Source organism: Argopecten irradians, chromosome 3 (assembly GCF_041381155.1).
Source record: "Argopecten irradians isolate NY chromosome 3, Ai_NY, whole genome shotgun sequence".
In the NCBI taxonomy this organism is placed as follows: domain Eukaryota; kingdom Metazoa; phylum Mollusca; class Bivalvia; order Pectinida; family Pectinidae; genus Argopecten; species Argopecten irradians.
Genome location: NC_091136.1, coordinates 45,833,427 through 45,850,898, shown reverse-complemented (window position 1 = coordinate 45,850,898; position 17,472 = coordinate 45,833,427). Strand labels below are relative to the sequence as shown.

General features: G+C 39.7%; 2 protein-coding genes across 3 annotated transcripts in view; both read right to left on the bottom strand.

Moving 5' to 3' along the window:
• The window catches only part of LOC138318781 (neurotrypsin-like), a 43,084-nt gene extending 31,868 nt beyond the window's left edge, over positions 1-11,216 (bottom strand). The window contains exons 1-2 of one of the 2 annotated variants that reach the window (XM_069261471.1): positions 11,025-11,216; positions 7,589-7,768 (exon numbers count right to left, since the gene is read on the bottom strand). In XM_069261471.1, the coding sequence (XP_069117572.1) occupies positions 7,589-7,768; positions 11,025-11,085 (241 nt within the window). In that variant the 5' untranslated portion in view covers positions 11,086-11,216. The remainder of the gene's footprint in view (positions 1-7,588; positions 7,769-11,024) is intronic. The other variant, XM_069261472.1, reaches the window with a different exon arrangement.
• A 3,402-nt stretch (positions 11,217-14,618) lies between these two features.
• Positions 14,619-17,296, bottom strand: LOC138320055 (uncharacterized). Its single transcript, XM_069263143.1, has 2 exons — positions 16,737-17,296; positions 14,619-15,860 (listed from the first exon to the last, which is right to left on the bottom strand). The coding sequence occupies exons 1-2, from the start codon at positions 17,260-17,262 to the stop codon at positions 15,454-15,456; spliced, it is 933 nt and encodes a 310-aa protein (XP_069119244.1). The 5' UTR covers positions 17,263-17,296; the 3' UTR covers positions 14,619-15,453.
• Positions 17,297-17,472: the final 176 nt, after the last annotated feature.

The window sequence follows — 17,472 nt, the reverse complement described above, 5'->3', positions numbered from 1 at the left end:
CTTCGTGGTGGTAGAGTTGGTCTTACCTGTAATTGTCGTGGTCGTAGGTTTCGGTCTTACCTGTAATCGTCGTGGTGGTAGAGTTTGGGTCTTACCTGTAATTGTCGTTGTCGTAGAGTTGAATCTTACCGTGTAATCTTTCGTAATGGTAGGGGTTGGTCTTACCTGTAATCTATCGTGGTGGTAAGAGTTTGGTCTTACCTGTAATCTGGTCGTGGCTGGTAGAGTTGGTCTTACCTGTAATTCGTCGTGGTGGTAGAGTTTGATCTTACCTGTAATCTTCGTGGTGGTAGAGTTTGTGTCTTACCTGTAATCTTCGTGGTGGTAGAGTTGGTCATACCTGTAATCGTCGTGGGTGGTAGGTTAGGTCATACCTGTAATCGTCGTGGTGGTAGCTATTAGGTCTTACCTGTAATCTTCGTGGTGGTAGAGTTGGTCTTACCTGTAATCTTCGTGGTGGTAGAGTTGGTCTTACCTGTAATCTTCGTGGTGTGTAGAGTTTGGTCTTACCTGTAATCGTCGTGGTGGTAGATATGATCTTACCTGTAATCTTCGTGGTGGTAGAGTTGGTCTTACCTGTAATTGTCGTGGTGGTAGGTTTCGTGTTACCTGTAATCTTCCTGGTGGTAGAGTTGGTCTTACCTGTAATTGTCGTGGTCGTAGGTTTGGTCTTACCTGTAATCTTCGTGGTGGTAGAGTTGGTCTTACCTGTAATCTTCGTGGTGGTAGAGTTGGTCTTACCTGTAATCTTCGTGGTGGTAGAGTTGGTCTTACCTGTAATCGTCGTGGTGGTAGAGTTGGTCTTACCTGTAATCGTCGTGGTGTTAGGTTAGGTCTTACCTGTAATCGTCGTGGTGGTAGAGTTGGTCATTACCTGTAATCGTCGTGGTGGTAGCTTTTGGTCTTTCCTGTAATCGTCGTGTTGGTAGAGTTGGTCTTACCTGTAATCGTCGTGGTGTTAGTTAGGTCTTACCTGTAATTTCGTGGTCGTAGCTTGGTCTTACCTGTAATCTTCGTGGTGGTAGAGTTGGTCTTACCTGTAATCTTCGTGGTGGTAGAGTTGGTCTTACCTGTAATCGTCGTGGTGGAAGAGTTGGTCTTACCTGTAATCGTCGTGGTCGTAGCTTGATCTTACCTGTAATCGTCGTGGTGGTAGTTTGGATCTTACCTGTAATCTTCGTGGTGGTAGAGTTTTGGTCTTACCTGTAATCTTCGTGGTGATAGAGTTTGGTCTTACCTGTAATCTTCGTGGTGGTAGATTTGGTCTTACCTGTAATCTTCGTGGTGGTAGATTTGGTCTTACCTGTAATCTTCGTGTGGTAGAGTTTGGTCTTACTGTAATCTTCGTGGTGGTAGAGTTGGTCTTACCTGTAATCTTCGTGGTGGTAGATTTGGTCATACCTGTAATCGTCGTGGTGTTAGGTTAGGTCTTACCTGTAATCGTCGTGGTGTAGCTATGATCTTACCTGTAATCTTCGTGGTGGTAGTAGAGTTGGTCTTACCTGTAATCTTCGTGGTGGTAGAGTTGGTCTTACCTGTAATTGTCGTGGTGTTAGATTTGGTCTTACCTGTAATCTTCGTGGTGGTAGAGTTGGTCTTACCTGTAATCTTCGTGGTGGTAGAGTTGGTCTTACCTGTAATCTTCGTGGTGGTAGATTTTTGGTCTTACCTGTAATCTTCGTGGTGGTAGAGAGTTGGTCTTACCTGTAATCTTCGTGGTGGTAGAGGTTTGGTCTTACCTGTAATCTTCGTGGTGGTAGATTTGGTCTTACCTGTAATCGTCGTGGTCGTAGGTTTGGTCTTACCTGTAATCTTCGTGGTGGTAGAGTTGGTCTTACCTGTAATCTTCGTGGTGGTAGAGTTGGTCTTACCTGTAATCTTCGTGGTGGTAGAGTTTGGTCTTACCTGTAATCTTCGTGGTGGTAGATATTACCTGTTTCGTTTGTTGGTGGAGCTTACCTGTAATCGTCGTGGTGTTAGGTTAGGTCTTACCTGTAATCTGTCGTGGTGGTAGCTATGATCTTACCTGTAATCTTCGTGGTGGTAGTAGTTGGTCTTACCTGTAATCTTCGTGGTGGTAGAGTTGGTCTTACCTGTAATCTTTCGTGGTGGTAGAGTTGGGTCTTACCTGTAATCTTCGTGGTGGTAGATTTGGTCTTACCTGTAATCTTCGTGGTGTAGAGTTGGTCTTACCTGTAATTCGTCGTGGTCGTAGATTTGGTCTTACCTGTAATCTTCGTGGTGGTAGAGTTGGTCTTACCTGTAATCTTCGTGGTGGTAGAGTTGGTCATACCTGTAATCGTCGTGGTGTTAGGTTAGGTCTTACCTGTAATCGTCGTTGTCGTAGCTATGATCTTACCTGTAATCTTCGTGGTGGTAGACTTTGGTTTTCTTACCTGTAATCTTCGTGGTGGTATAGTTGGTCTTACCTGTAATCTTCGTGGTGGTAGAGTTGGTCTTACCTGTAATCGTCGTGGTCGTAGGTATTAATCTTACCTGTAATCTTCGTGGTGGTAGAGTTTGGTCTTACCTGTAATTGTCGTGGTCGTAGGTTTGGTCTTACCTGTAATCTTCGTGGTGGTAGAGTTGGTCTTACCTTGTAATTGTCGTGGTCGTAGAGTTTCGTCTTACCTGTAATCTTCGTGGTGTTAGATTTGGTCTTACCTGTAATCGTCGTGGTCGTAGGTTTATGATCTTACCTGTAATCTTCGTGGTGGTAGAGTTGGTCTTACCTGTAATTTCGTGGTCATAGGTTTGGTCTTACCTGTAATCGTCGTGGTGGTAGAGTTAGGTCTTACCTGTAATCGTCGTGGTGTCGTAGGTTTGGTCTTACCTGTAATCTTCGTGGTGTGTAGATTTGGTCTTACCTGTAATCTGTCGTGGTCGTAGGTTTGGTCTTACCTGTAATCTTCGTGGTGGTAGAGTTGGTCTTACCTGTATTTTTTGTGGTCGTAGATTGGTCTTACCTGTAATCGTCGTGGTGTAGGTTAGGTCTTACCTGTAATCTTCGTGGTGGTAGAGTTGGTCTTACCTGTAATCTTCGTGTGTGTAGATTGGTCTTACCTGTAATCGTCGTGGTCGTAGGTTGGTCTTACCTGTAATCGTTCGTGGTGTAGAGTTGGTCATACCTGTAATGTCGTGGTGGTAGGTTTGGTCTTACCTTGTAATCTTCGTGGTCGTAGATTTGGTCTTACCTGTAATCTTCGTGGTGGTAGAGTTTTGGTCTTACCTGTAATCTTCGTGGTGGTAGAGTTGGTCTTACCTGTAATCGTCGTGGTGGTAGAGTTGGTCTTACCTGTAATCGTCGTGGTGGCAGAGTTGGTCTTACCTGTAATCGTCGTGGTGGTAGAGTTTGATCTTACCTGTAATCTTCGTGGTGAGTAGAGTTGGTCTTACCTGTAATCGTCGTGGTGGTTAGGAATAGGTTTACCAGTCGTCTTACCTGTAATCTTCGTGGTGGTAGAGTTGGGTCTTACCTGTAATCTTCGTGGTCGTAGAGTGGTCTTACCTGTAATCTTCGTGGTGGTAGAGTTGGTCTTACCTGTAATCTTCGTGGTGGTAGAGTTGGTCTTACCTGTAATTCTTCGTGGTGTAGCTATGATCTTACCTGTAATCGTCGTGGTGGTAGTTTTGATCTTACCTGTAATCTTCGTGGTGGAAGAGTTGGTCTTACCTGTAATCTTCGTGGTGTTAGAGTTGGTCTTACCTGTAATCGTCGTGGTGGTAGCTTATGATCTTACCTGTAATCTTCGTGGTGGTAGCTTTGGTCTTACCTGTAATCTTCGTGGTGGTAGAGTTGGTCTTACCTGTAATCTTCGTGGTGGTAGAGTTGGTCTTACCTGTAATCGTCGTGGTGTTAGGTTAGGTCTTACTGTAATCGTCGTGGTCGTAAGCTATGATCTTACTTTAATCTTCGTGGTGGTAGAGTTGGTCTTACCTGTAATCTTCGTGGTGGTAGAGTTGGTCTTACCTGTAATTGTCGTGGTGTTAGGTTTGGTCTTTACCTGTAATCTTCGTGGTCGTAGCTATGATCTTACCTGTAATCTTCGTGGTGGTAGAGTTGGTCTTACCTGTAATCTTCGTGGTGGTTTGTATTTACCTGTAATTCTTCGTGGTACTTGGTCTTACCTGTAATCGTCGTGGTCGTAGGTTTGGTCTTACCTGTAATCGTTGGTGTAGCTATCTTACCTGTAATCGTCGTGGTGGTTAGGTTAGGTCTTACCTGTAATCGTCGTGTGGTCGTAGGTTATGATCTTACCTGTAATCTTCGTGGTCGAGTTTTAGTATCGTTGATCTTACCTGTAATCGTCGTGGTGGTAGGTTTGGTCTTACCTGTAATCTTCGTGGTGTGGTAGAGTTGGTCTTACCTGTAATCTTCGTGGTGGTAGAGTTGGTCTACCTGTAATCTTCGTGGTGGTAGAGTTGGTCTTACCTGTAATCTTCGTGGTGGTAGAGTTGGTCTTACCTGTAATCTCGTGGTGGTAGATTTGGTCATCTTACCTGTAATCTTCCTGGTGGTAGAGTTGGTCTTACCTGTAATCTTCGTGGTGGTAGAGTTGGTCTTACCTGTAATCTTCGTGGTGGTAGAGTTGGTCTTACCTGTAATCTTCGTGGTGGTAGAGTTGGTCTTACCTGTAATCTTCGTGGTGGTAGAGTTTGGTCTTACCTGTAATCTTCGTGGTGGTAGAGTTTGGTCTTACCTGTAATCGTCGTGGTGGTAGATTTGGTCTTTACCTGTAATCTTCGTGGTGGTAGAGTTGGTCTTACCTGTAATCGTCGTGGTCGGTAGAGTTGGTCATTACCTGTAATCGTCGTGGTGGTAGAGTTGGTCTTACCTGTAATCGTCGTGGTGGTAGAGTTGGTCTTACCTGTAATCGTCGTGGTGGTAGGTGTCTTACCTGTAATCGTTCGTGGTGGTAGAGTTGGTCTTACCTGTAATCGTTCGTGGTGGTAGAGTTGGTCTTACCTGTAATCGTCGTGGTGGTAGAGTTGGTCTTACCTGTAATCGTCGTGGTGGTTAGAGTTGGTCTTACCTGTAATCGTCGTGTCGTAGGTTTGATCTTACCTGTAATCTTCGTGGTGGTAGAGTTGGTCTTACCTGTAATCTTCGTGGTGGTAGAGTTGGTCTTACCTGTAATTTGTGGTGTAGTTGGTCTTACCTGTAATCTTCGTGGTGGTAGAGTTGGTCTTACCTGTAATCTTCGTGGTGGTAGAGTTGGTCTTACCTGTAATCTTCGTGGTGGTAGAGTTGGTCTTACCTGTAATCTGTGGTGTAGAGTTGGTCTTACCTGTAATCGTCGTGGTAGAGTTGGTTTAGTAATCTTCGTGGTTGGTCTTACCTGTAATCGTCGTGGTGGTAGGTTGGGTCTTACCTGTAATCGTCGTGGTCGTAGATTTGGTCTTACCTGTAATCGTCGTGGTGGTAGAGTTGGTCTTACCTGTAATCGTCGTGGTGGTAGAGTTGATCTTACCTGTAATCTTCGTGGTGGTAGAGTTGGTCTTACCTGTAATCTTCGTGGTGGTAGAGTTGGTCTTACATTTAATCTTCGTGGTGGTAGATTTGGTCATACTGTAATCGTCGTGGTGTTAGGTTAGGTCTTACCTGTAATCTTGTCGTGGTGTCGTAGCTATGACCTTACCTTTAATCTTCGTGGTGGTAGAGTTGGTCTTACCTTTAATCTTCGTGGTCGTAGCTATTGATCTTACCTGTAATCTTCGTGGTGGTAGAGTTGGTCTTACCTGTAATTGTCGTGGTGGTAGAGTTGGTCTTACCTGTAATCTTCGTGGTGGTAGAGTTGGTCTTATCTGTAATCTTCGTGGTGGTAGAGTTGGTCTTACCTGTAATCATCGTGGTGGTAATTTGGTCTTATCGTATTTGGTGGTAGGTTTGGTCTTATCTGTAATCTTCGTGGTGGTAGAGTTGGTCTTACCTGTAATTGTCGTGGTGGTAGAGTTGGTCTTACCTGTAATCTTCGTGGTGGTAGAGTTGGTCTTACCTGTAATCTTCGTGGTGGTAGAGTTGGTCTTACCTGTAATCGTCGTGGTCGTAGAGTTGGTCTTACCTGTAATCTTCGTGGTGGTAGAGTTGGTCTTACCTGTAATCATCGTGGTGGTAAAGTTGGTCTTACCTGTAATCTTCGTGGTGGTAGATTTGGTCATACCTGTAATCGTCGTGGTGTTAGGTTAGGTCTTACCTGTAATCGTCGTGGTCGTAGCTATGATCTAACCTGTAATCTTCGTGGTGGTAGAGTTGGTCTTACCTGTAATCTTCGTGGTGGTAGAGTTGGTCTTACCTGTAATCTTCGTGGTGGTAGAGTTGGTCTTACCTGTAATCGTCGTGGTGGTAGGTTAGGTCTTACTTGTAATCGTGGCGGTGGTAGAGTTGGTCTTACCTGTAATCGTCGTGGTGGTAGCTTTGATCTTACCTGAAATCTTCGTGGTGGTAGAGTTGGTCTTACATTTAATCTTCGTGGTGGTAGATTTGGTCATACTTGTAATCGTCGTGGTGTTAGGTTAGGTCTTACCTGTAATCGTCGTGGTCGTAGCTATGACCTTACCTTTAATCTTCGTGGTGGTAGAGTTGGTCTTACCTTTAATCTTCGTGGTCGTAGCTATGATCTTACCTGTAATCTTCGTGGTGGTAGAGTTGGTCTTACCTGTAATTGTCGTGGTGGTAGAGTTGGTCTTACCTGTAATCTTCGTGGTGGTAGAGTTGGTCTTATCTGTAATCTTCGTGGTGGTAGAGTTGGTCTTACCTGTAATCATCGTGGTGGTAGATTTGGTCTTACCTGTATTTGTCGTGGTCGTAGGTTTGGTCTTATCTGTAATCTTCGTGGTGGTAGAGTTGGTCTTACCTGTAATTGTCGTGGTGGTAGAGTTGGTCTTACCTGTAATCTTCGTGGTGGTAGAGTTGGTCTTATCTGTATTCTTCGTGGTGGTAGAGTTGGTCTTACCTGTAATCATCGTGGTGGTAGAGTTGGTCTTACCTGTAATTGTCGTGGTCGTAGGTTTGGTCTTATCTGTAATCATCGTGGTGGTAAAGTTGGTCTTACCTGTAATCTTCGTGGTGGTACATTTGGTCATACCTGTAATCGTCGTGGTGTTAGGTTAGGTCTTACCTGTAATCGTCGTGGTCGTAGCTATGATCTAACCTGTAATCTTCGTGGTGGTAGAGTTGGTCTTACCTGTAATCTTCGTGGTGGTAGAGTTGGTCTTATCTGTAATCTTCGTGGTGGTAGAGTTGGTCTTACCTGTAATCGTCGTGGTGGCAGAGTTGATCTTACCTGTAATCGTCGTGGTGGCAGAGTTGGTCTTACCTGTAATCGTCGTGGTGGTAGAGTTGGTCTTACCTGTAATCGTCGTGGTCGTAGATTTGGTCTTACCTGTAATCTTCGTGGTGGTAGAGTTGGTCTTACCTGTAATCGTCATGTGCCTAACTTTGTATTGTCATGGTGATTTAATCTGTACCTGCCGTGTTGGTAATAGGATTTGTCTTGAATTATCCGTTATACCTGTATTTGTAAAGTGTGGTTAAAGACTATTGGTCTCATCTTTGATCTACCTTACAATTGCGGGGATCCGATCTTACCCGTGGTTGTCGTGGTGGTTGGAGGATCGGTGGTATCCATTATCTCCATGGTATTCGTCATTTCATTGAACGTAGTCGTAGCGATCGTGGTAGTTTCCGTGGTAGTTTCCGTGGTAATGTCCGTGGATATGTCCGTGGTTTTGTCCGTGATTGTTTCCATGGTTGAAGTACTTGCAGTACCTGGAGTTAAGGCAATATCTATTACATTATGTTAATGTTAATTTGACTGAATAAATTCAAATTATCATAGTTCAACTAAATTATTTCCAAACAGTGGTATCATTTCGTCAATCAAACCCGTCAGCTTGACTTTTGAACTTGAAATATTTTCCTTTGGTTTTAGCCTCTCACGGTTGAAGATATCTATGAAATTTTAGTTGTGTCAATGTAACATTTTATTTTAGTTAAAATTTTTAATTACTCTCAATATCTATTACAATAAACAAGAAATCAATTGGAAATAGTAACCGTAAATCAATCTGTTAATTTCCAAAATAACACAAATATCAACACTTTTCTTAACGACAAAATAACACAAATATCAACACTTTTCTTAACGACAAAATAACACAAATATCAATACTTTTCTTAACAACAAAATAACACAGATATCAACATTTTTCTTTACGACAAAATAGCACAAATATCTACACTTTTCTTTACGACAAAATAGCACAAATATCAACACTTTTCGTTACGACAAAATAACACAAATATCAACACTTTTCTTTACGATAAAATAACACAAATATCAACACTTTTCTTACCGACATTTTTTACTTTACCATTACCCACGTATTTTCCAAATCTTATGTGAATTACAGAAAACAGAACAAGAAACGTCTTCACCTTTGCATGAACACTTAATATTTTAAGAAACTCAAACAATTATCCTGTGTGAGCACTGTCAGTCTCTGCAACTTGTACATGTAAATGTAAACATTATGCCTATAACATAAACTACACCTCCACGAACGTTAAACAGCCATTCTACATATGTACAGAACTCAGTGTAATGTCATGTACATTCAATACACAGAAAAGGAAGTCATACTTCAGTTCTGAAATATGTTTCTGTGTACCATAATAAGACGCAGACATATTCTACGTGCGTTTGTTTACGTAATCTTTACAGCTAATGTTATAAAGCTACAATGTTCTGTTAGTGTCTGTCCCTGATCTCAGTAACTAATTATTATTGTATATTCCCATTCTACTTTCAGTTTGCCGTTTAATCTATGTAACACCAGATGGGAATACATCAGGCTATGAACTACCATCTGGTCAAACGTAGGATGTATACAACCTATACTTACGTCAAATGTTTTTTTTTTAAAGTGTTTTTAAAGTTGTACGTGTTGACAAAATAGCATGTATTAAAAAGTATCATCGCTTAGTTTTCATTTGTTCACTTGTTTCAAACAGTTTTTGGGGAACTATATTCAGAAGCTGATGTTGTGGCTGTTTCATTTATTGCACGTGATGACGCCAATACTAGTGCAAGTGGGAAATCAAAATATATACACGTACATTTTTGAATTTTAATGATAGTAATGGAAATATAAGTAATACACTTAATAACGGGCACCATTCTATTTATCTTCCTTCTTTAACAATAAACAGTATATAGGCAAATATTGATTTAAGGACTCGTTACTCTAATGTCAGGTTTGATAGTGGAAGGAAACCAGAGGACCAGGAGAAAAAACACCGACTAGCAGTCAGTGCCTGGCAACTATTACACATGAGATGGTGGAGAGCTTGTGGTATTATGACGAGACATTTTAGTCATACGGCCTTCGCGGCCCCTTACCTAAAACTATGAAGTGAATGTTCGTGACCACAATAGATATAAAATGAAATTTATAAAAGTAACAAGTACAGATCTTTATCGTCTCGTGTAAAGGGATAGGCCGTAACGCAGTCAATATATACGGTATTCAAACACCTCACATCAAAATAACATTTTGTTGTAATGCACCTCACAATCTGGTGTATTACGTATATATCATTCCTGTAACGTATAGCATCGTGAACTGTGGCGGGGTTTAACAGTAAAATAGACCGGGTATTACCTAACCACGACTTGTATAAACCATACTGCAGATTCCGGCTGATACAAGGTCCTTGACAATAGAGCATTGGTGCAGTAAATCAAATAATGCAAAAGTTGAAAAGATGTACCTACTCTTTTGAACAGCGGTCCAAGGCCGCGTGTCATGGACCTTAATCTTCTGTCGGCTTTTTTTCGTATGACTTAAAGAAAATTAGCTGAACCAAATGTCAATGCTTTAAAGACGCAGCTTAGTAAAAATTATTTGATTGTATTTTAAAGCTATAAACCTTTCGCTATCAGTAATCACGATCCTAACTGATTTTTAATTATACATTACCATATAAAGTAGACAGATGGGTGAATGTTAAGTGATAAGATCTATGATTGTCTCCTATATATAATGTTGTCCTGTAGGTAGGGCGTTAGAATTTTACCTGCTGCGCCTATTTCATGAGCGTAAAACGCAACAAAATTTAGGATATTATCTTTTCTCTTTTTCCTAACTGACTTTATTCTTCCTTTTGGCCTTCAGTTGAAACCCTTGTGAGGTAAGGCTCTGGGTTCTATAAAAGTGGTAGATTTAGCGCTCAGCATTAAGGGAGTGAGTGGGACGACTGGCTCGCCTGTTGTCGGTATGTGACCGGGTGGGGTGTATTGCCTGGTGTCTTCGGCGGCATGCTTCAGTGATATCACTTTAAAAATAGCAAGAATTCCACTGTACAAGAAGACACAACACTAATATACCGTAGTATCATCGAACTGTATACGCGCAACATACCGCATATATGAAGGCCGTCCTAACATAACCCTGGCTGTTAATAGGACATTAATTTAATCAACCAATAATGAGAAGAGTCGTTGAGGTAGAAAGCAACATGGTTTGATTCTCAGCTTCACACAATCACTAAAATGCTGTATCTTCAAAAGTAACGCTACAATTTTAATTTGGAACACCTTTTAAAGATATAAAGATAACTGTAAAACATTTCAGCCGATAATTTCAATTAGGATTTTTCTCTGGCATTTCAAAAATAGATACCTTCAGTTCTCATTTAATGTTTTGTTTACATATCAGCAGTGTATTTGGTGATTAAGTGTTTTAAAGCATGTCTGATCAAGTCCTGTGATTCAGCAGTAAGTTTGTATTGCAAAATAAAAATTCGGTATCAAATATTTTGAAAGTGTTCCATTTTTGGTAGCGTTCCATTTTGGGTTTCTAGATGCTGCATTATCTCTTTAAATCATGCATTGGAAATAAGCCGTCCTCGAGTGACTATAGCGTAGCTTTTGATGAGCCATTTAAGTTATTAAACAAGACAGTATTACAAAACACTATACAAACGATAACTACCAGATCAACCTTTGTTATGAATGACTTACCCGTCTTGTCGAGGTAAAAGATGATGAAAATCGTAACACAAAGTTGAAAACACGACGCCATCACGTTGCCGTCATGGAGCCAGTAAATCTGGTATACAAGCTACCCCGCCAGCTCGACCTATAACTGCTGAGACGTAACGAAAGCCAATAACATACCTCACTTCGGAACGTGACGAGACCTAGCTGATTGCATGACATAAGAATATAACGATGTTTACAAAACAACCATATGATTAACTCCCTGGTTTTAAACTTTACCTCTCCAGTTAATGTGAAGTGAAATGAATACTATTGAACTGTCAACGTAATGTGTGTTATTTCGCAATGCCTTACATTGTAGTTACCACAAATGGAGTTTTATACATACATACGTGTATGTACAAAATGAAAATGTGCATCTGAAACCACTAAACCGCCCTGAAATACATTTTTTGCAAAGAGCTAGCCGTACTTGACTTCCTAATATCTCACTCTATGGACGTAATTTTATCTACAATATCTTAACTTTTCTAGTTGTTTTAAGATTTGATAATTGGTTTTTAATATAGGTATTTGCCACTGTAATAGATGTGTATCTGCAGTTTACGTCTAGCGCCGGGCATATACGAGCTACAGTAACTTGATCAGAGAACTTGAAAAAAATCGCGATTGGATGCGATTGTTACAGTTGTATAAAATAATGAAACTATTTGTAGTATTTTTGTTACATTTCGGATAAATTCTTCGAAGATTTTTTATTTATTTTTGTTTTTCCCAAATACTCTGGATATTATCACATTGGTTTTCAAAGTGTTTGCAAAACAACAGACAGCCAAACAAAACTTGAGATTTTGGAAGACCATACATTACAGCATTAAATAAAATAGATATTACGTACGAGGGAGTAAGTGGTCACTGCTACATCGATAACACTCGGTAAACAATTATTGGTGGGAACAAGGAAGACTTGCTACCTGTAATACATTTATGATTGTTGATATAATTTTACAATAACAAACAAATATTTCTGACTTCAAAACGCCAAAGTAATGTCGCTTTCACTGGTTGCTATTTATAAGACAAATTGCAATTTTGAACATGCCTTTTTTTCTTTATGTTGCCGAATATGTTATAGGGAACCTTATATGACCATCGTTAAATAATTGAAGTCAGATCATTCATATTACTACAAGAGGTTTGTAAGATGCCTTTGTGAGACTCCAGACATTGTTATAGCGCTATCTCAAAGAAACATACCGGTACATACACGTACTAAAAGAGATCGTTGATCCCAGTCAAAGTTATAATTTTGTTAAACCAGATCTTATCAAAAAACGTTTTCTAAAGTGTTTATCCTAATTGATTCTATGTCAATATGAAATTCAATTGAGTGATACTTTTGAGTATCGATCACCTTGACAAGATCGTGTTCCATTCAGATCAGCAGTACCACAGTTCGTGCTCAGTTCCATTCAGATCAGCAGTACCACAGTTCGTGCTCTTTTCCATTCAGATCAGCAGTACCACAGTTCGTGCTCTTTTCCATTCAGATCAGCAGTACCACAGTTCGTGCTCTGTTCCATTCAGATCAGCAGTACCACAGTTCGTGCTCTGTTCCATTCAGATCAGCAGTACCACAGTTCGTGCTCTGTTCCATTCAGATCAGCAGTACCACAGTTCGTGCTCAGCTTCACATAGATACTAGAATGCTGTATCTCCTAGGCATTATCAACACTATAATCGAATGATAATGTTGCAAACAGGGAGATATAATATATTGTAAACTGTTATTTTAACTAACATTAAATCAATCACCGCACTACTATTTATCAATATAAATGGCTGACCTTACAGGGACAGGGCGATGTAAACAGACAAGCAAAGTGGAAAATGCGACGGAGCCTTTGCACAGTTTTTACTGAGTATCTGGAATATTGGAACATAACGAAATATCGTCGGTCGCATAGCTCTTTTTTGAAGGCAGCTTGACCTGTTCAATCACAATATATCTTATAATATGAAACGTCTCCCTCGCCAACCACACATATCGACATCCTGGTTTATACATGGTACCACCACACAGAGTGAATTAACCATCAACACTATCGTGAAAACAATCTAACTTCAATATTGATGTTTTCACTTAACATGTCCCCAAGTCATCGTAAACAATTTACACATTTTATATTACATACAAACTTATGCATAGAAAACACCGGTGTAGTTTTTGGCATTAGTGTATCTACATATTTTGTACACATTTGTTATAGTGGGGTTTCCGCACCAGAGTCCTATATCAAATCACAAATAATTCACTGAAGAGTGTTCAAAACAAAACTACAGATTGTTTTGGGTACACATGAGGCAAAAGGTGTAGAGGTTTTGGAAGCAAAAGCGCTCTAAATTAGTAAGACTAAATCGAATCCAGGTAAATATGCAGGCTCGAATAAGACTCGGTTAGCGAACTTTCAAGAGGAGCATTTCAACTTTACTAAAGACTAACAAACAATTTTATTTTCAAATATTAAGCAATTCAAGTCAATATCCTCATTATGGTTCATATAAGCGTCTTGTGTTACTGTAAAGTAGGGCCTTGCACTCATCTTGTTATGGATTTTGGCCTGAAGGTAGCCTAAAATATAGTACAGTCTGCAACGAAGTTCCTCCAATTTTACATGTTTTACCTACACATTATCTAAATTGATACTTTGAACTTGAATATCAATTTGACTTTCCAAATTAACATCAATGTTAGCTATGGATAGTTATCGTTGTTCATTAATAGACCAATACATGCTACGTGAAATGTTAATCGTCTACTCACCCTTGTATACAGCCAGTTCAAAAGTCTTCATACATCAATCGAATTTGATTGTTATTATAATTCTATCAGTAGGCAGTCACAATATCTCCTGAAAATCCAGAGGAGCCATTGAACATCATATGCGAATATTGACGAATTAATGTTAAAGTGAACTCTATAAATCTTTGTCCAATTTTCTTTTGCAAAATGCTTTCTTTATTTAAGGCCAAACAAGGGATTGCGAGATACTATTCAATCATTTGATTATTTTATGCATTAATGGGTATTCAAAGATTGGCTGCTTTCTTCAATGTCATTTGTTCATGAGCTACCAAAAAAAGAAACGGTCTCTAAGCAATTTACTGCTATATAACAGGTCATTGTAATACATGGACATGGTCCAGTGATCCGACAGATATTAACAGCCATTTAATCAGATATTGGAAACACAATTTCATGCCTTAGTGAAAACATTTCTGGTGAAACTAAATATACGAAACTGTACATAATTCTGCATTATATATCATCTTTCTAATTGATTGATTTTAAAAAGATATAATGCCAGTTTTAGCAGTATAGACGAAATCAAGCTCTATGAATCGCATAATTAATTGATTAATGATGCACATTTCTGAAAAGTAAACCTTTTCTTGTATTTAACATATTTGTCGTATAATGTTTTGGAAATTGTCCATAACAGAGAAGAAAGTAGAACAAAACACTCGTATTCATGTACCTGCTATTGCCACTCAAAGATATCTATTAGATGCATACATATTGGATTGTATGAGAATTTTGTCGTCTTGATCATATGTACGATGAATAAAGCTGTGATTTCCTTACGCTTTGTTTGATATGTACATGTAGGCATATTTGCAGAATTCATTGTACATTTGTCTTTTATGCTCGTGAAAAATGTCAAAGTTTCCATCTCACTCGATGAAATATAACTGGTATTCATCACGAAACAAGGATTATTCTATTTATTACATTTGTTTTCTCAATTTCATTTACAGAAGACAATCACTACTAGTTCTGCCAAAGGTAATTCCGCCATTTTATTTTACAGAATTATTTGCCCTTGCGGTTATTACGTCGTATTTCTGTAAGCATAACGTCATATTTCTACACAAAAATATAACGTCATTTTTGTGCTCAAACTAATGACATAACAATTAAAATCTTGGAATCTACACGAATAATTTAAATGAGTATTTGTCCCTTAGCAGGAAAGGATATATATAGTTATAAACTCGTAAAGTATGTGTCCCGCACGAGACCTAACCAACCGTACATACGAGTACAGAGTGACATTGAGTACGCCATAGCAAGGGTGAGAAGACAGTCAGTCGTAAATTTGTACAATGCCCTATTGTTGCTTTACACGTTCTGTCTATAGTCATTATATGTCAAAAGTGCGTTTTACCTTGCTCTGTCACAAACTCCCTGTGTTACTGCAAACCTTAGGTTTCTATACCGCCTATATTTAGTTTGAAACATATTATGAAAACATTTAAATGAAATTTGGCAGTGGTATTAAATACGTATGTTTCATGTTGCCAGGGTCCAGTTTGATTGTTGGTTTTATTTTGACACTTACGAAAAACAGCATATCTTATTTCGATTTTTATTGGTGATGAATGCATATCAGAGACGGAAGCCACTGAACATTGACAGAGAGGGTTGTACATTAGCTCCTCGATCTCCGCCGTGTGATCCCACGCGCACCCAAACTTTATCGTCGATCTCCAGCGCCGTGACAACTGTTGCAGAACAGGATATGGTATATCTTGTATCTTGGCCACATTGAGCCGAGCCAATAACAAAATCAGTACGTACTAAATCAGTGTATATGTATTCATGACCACCTACAAATATCGACCACGAGAAAACATAAATTCCTGGCACAGGACATGTAAAGATCCCGGTGTTTGTATCGTACTCAGCGCCTCCAGTCTTGAGGCCGAGATGGTTGTATATCACTCGACTGTTGGTACTGGGATTGTAGATCATGCGAGTTAGGACAGCATGGAAGGCCATCGTGCCATAGGGACCTGGTACAAAATGACATGAGTTTAGGATATGATTGCAAAAACATTGCAAAATAATAAAGCGTCTATGTACCAGAGGAGTTTAAATAGATTAAAAACGTTGCTTTCTCAAACATTTCCTAACATTTTCTATTACGTTTCCAAACTGTTGCCTATTTAAAATTCCATTTTCTGCTTTAAAATGTTGACATAGTTAATCGGGTTGGAAAGCCTACGACAAAACTACATCAGCCATATTAAAGAGACGTAATTTCTGGTTATAAAGTTTTCCGAACAGGACTATACGGTTTACCGCTACACATTCGTCCAGAAAGGCACAAACAAAATAGGTGTCGCTGGAGAAATGTAGGGTAGCATGATAGACAGACCAATGAGATTGCAGCCGAAGCCTCGCTCATGCATATTATATAGGCCACACCACCAGTATGAATTTTAATAAGCTGACGTTCAAGGTGTTTGTCATAACGGGGCTTTTATCGTCTTAATGACGACACTTTGTATAGATATGTAGGATGATTTTGAAAGGAAAATTATCGCTCTTTCCAACGGTAGTGACCGTTTTTATGACGATTTACTAGAAATGTGTTTTTATAGCCGCTAAAGGTAGGCAGGTTAGAAATTTGGAGTTTGTGAGTTTCCACGATTCTCGTATAGCACCATGTAGAATATGATTTTTATCGTTTTTTGATCTAGACCTCTCTAAAAATGGTCTTAGGGCACTCTGGTGGGTCCATGATTATATAATCTGTAACTAATTCTCAAATCCCTGTGCACAGTTGTTCTTGATGCACACATGTAGCTGATGCTGGAGAAAATGTCCGATGACAAAACTGAAATAGGTGATAGATGGACAGTTTAATTTCCTTAAAGTATACTTACGATCACTGATAGTCCTTGTATCCTGTCCAAAGTGGATCCTATCCAGCCCGTCGCTGTTTTTGGCAGAATAATCCTCCGTCACTGCTGCTTCAACGGCTGGTCGCGAAAAAGAAGGAACTTTGTAGTCACTTGTATTGTAACGTGGTATTTCAACATCAGAGGAGCCACCTTTATGTATCGGACCATCCCGCACCTCCGTTTTAGTTTGTCCACAATAGCGATTCAGTTCTTCTATTCGTTGTTTGAGGATGGCAGTCAAGTGGGCATCCTCAGCGCGTAAGCGATAGAGTTCTTCTACCTGTTTGGTCAGCCGGCTTATCTCCTTCAGATCGTTTGAACGCATAAGTTCTAACCGATCCATTCGCTTGGTTAGCATCGCCATCTGATCATCGCTGGTTTGTACACCACGGGGTGTTATTTGGAACTTTTGGTCTTGGATTTCTTCGTTGGTGGCAACGGATTTGCACAACCCTAATATAAGTACAAACATTATCCGTATCAGTAGCTTGGCCTGCGCCATTTCCATATTCGTTGAAACTAATTGCTTGTAAACAAGTAAGGTGTTTATCTATAGTTTCTTTCTTTATTACGTCATTGTCATGCGGGTCAAAATTTGCGCAGTTTTATCTGGCAAAGTCTTGCATAATTTACCGAGATACTACCTGACACTATTAGTTTTTAAATTCCTTTAAATACAAAAATTAAAAAGGACCAAAGGAAGATTCCTTATCATCAA

Coding starts and splice junctions, on each gene's coding strand:
- LOC138320055 (XM_069263143.1), bottom strand. CDS start 17,262: ATGGAAATGGCGCAGGCCAAGCTACTGATACGGATAATGTTTGTACTT. Junction 15,861..16,736: donor TACAAGGACTATCAGTGATC/GTAAGTATACTT, acceptor ATTTTGTACCAG/GTCCCTATGGCACGATGGCC.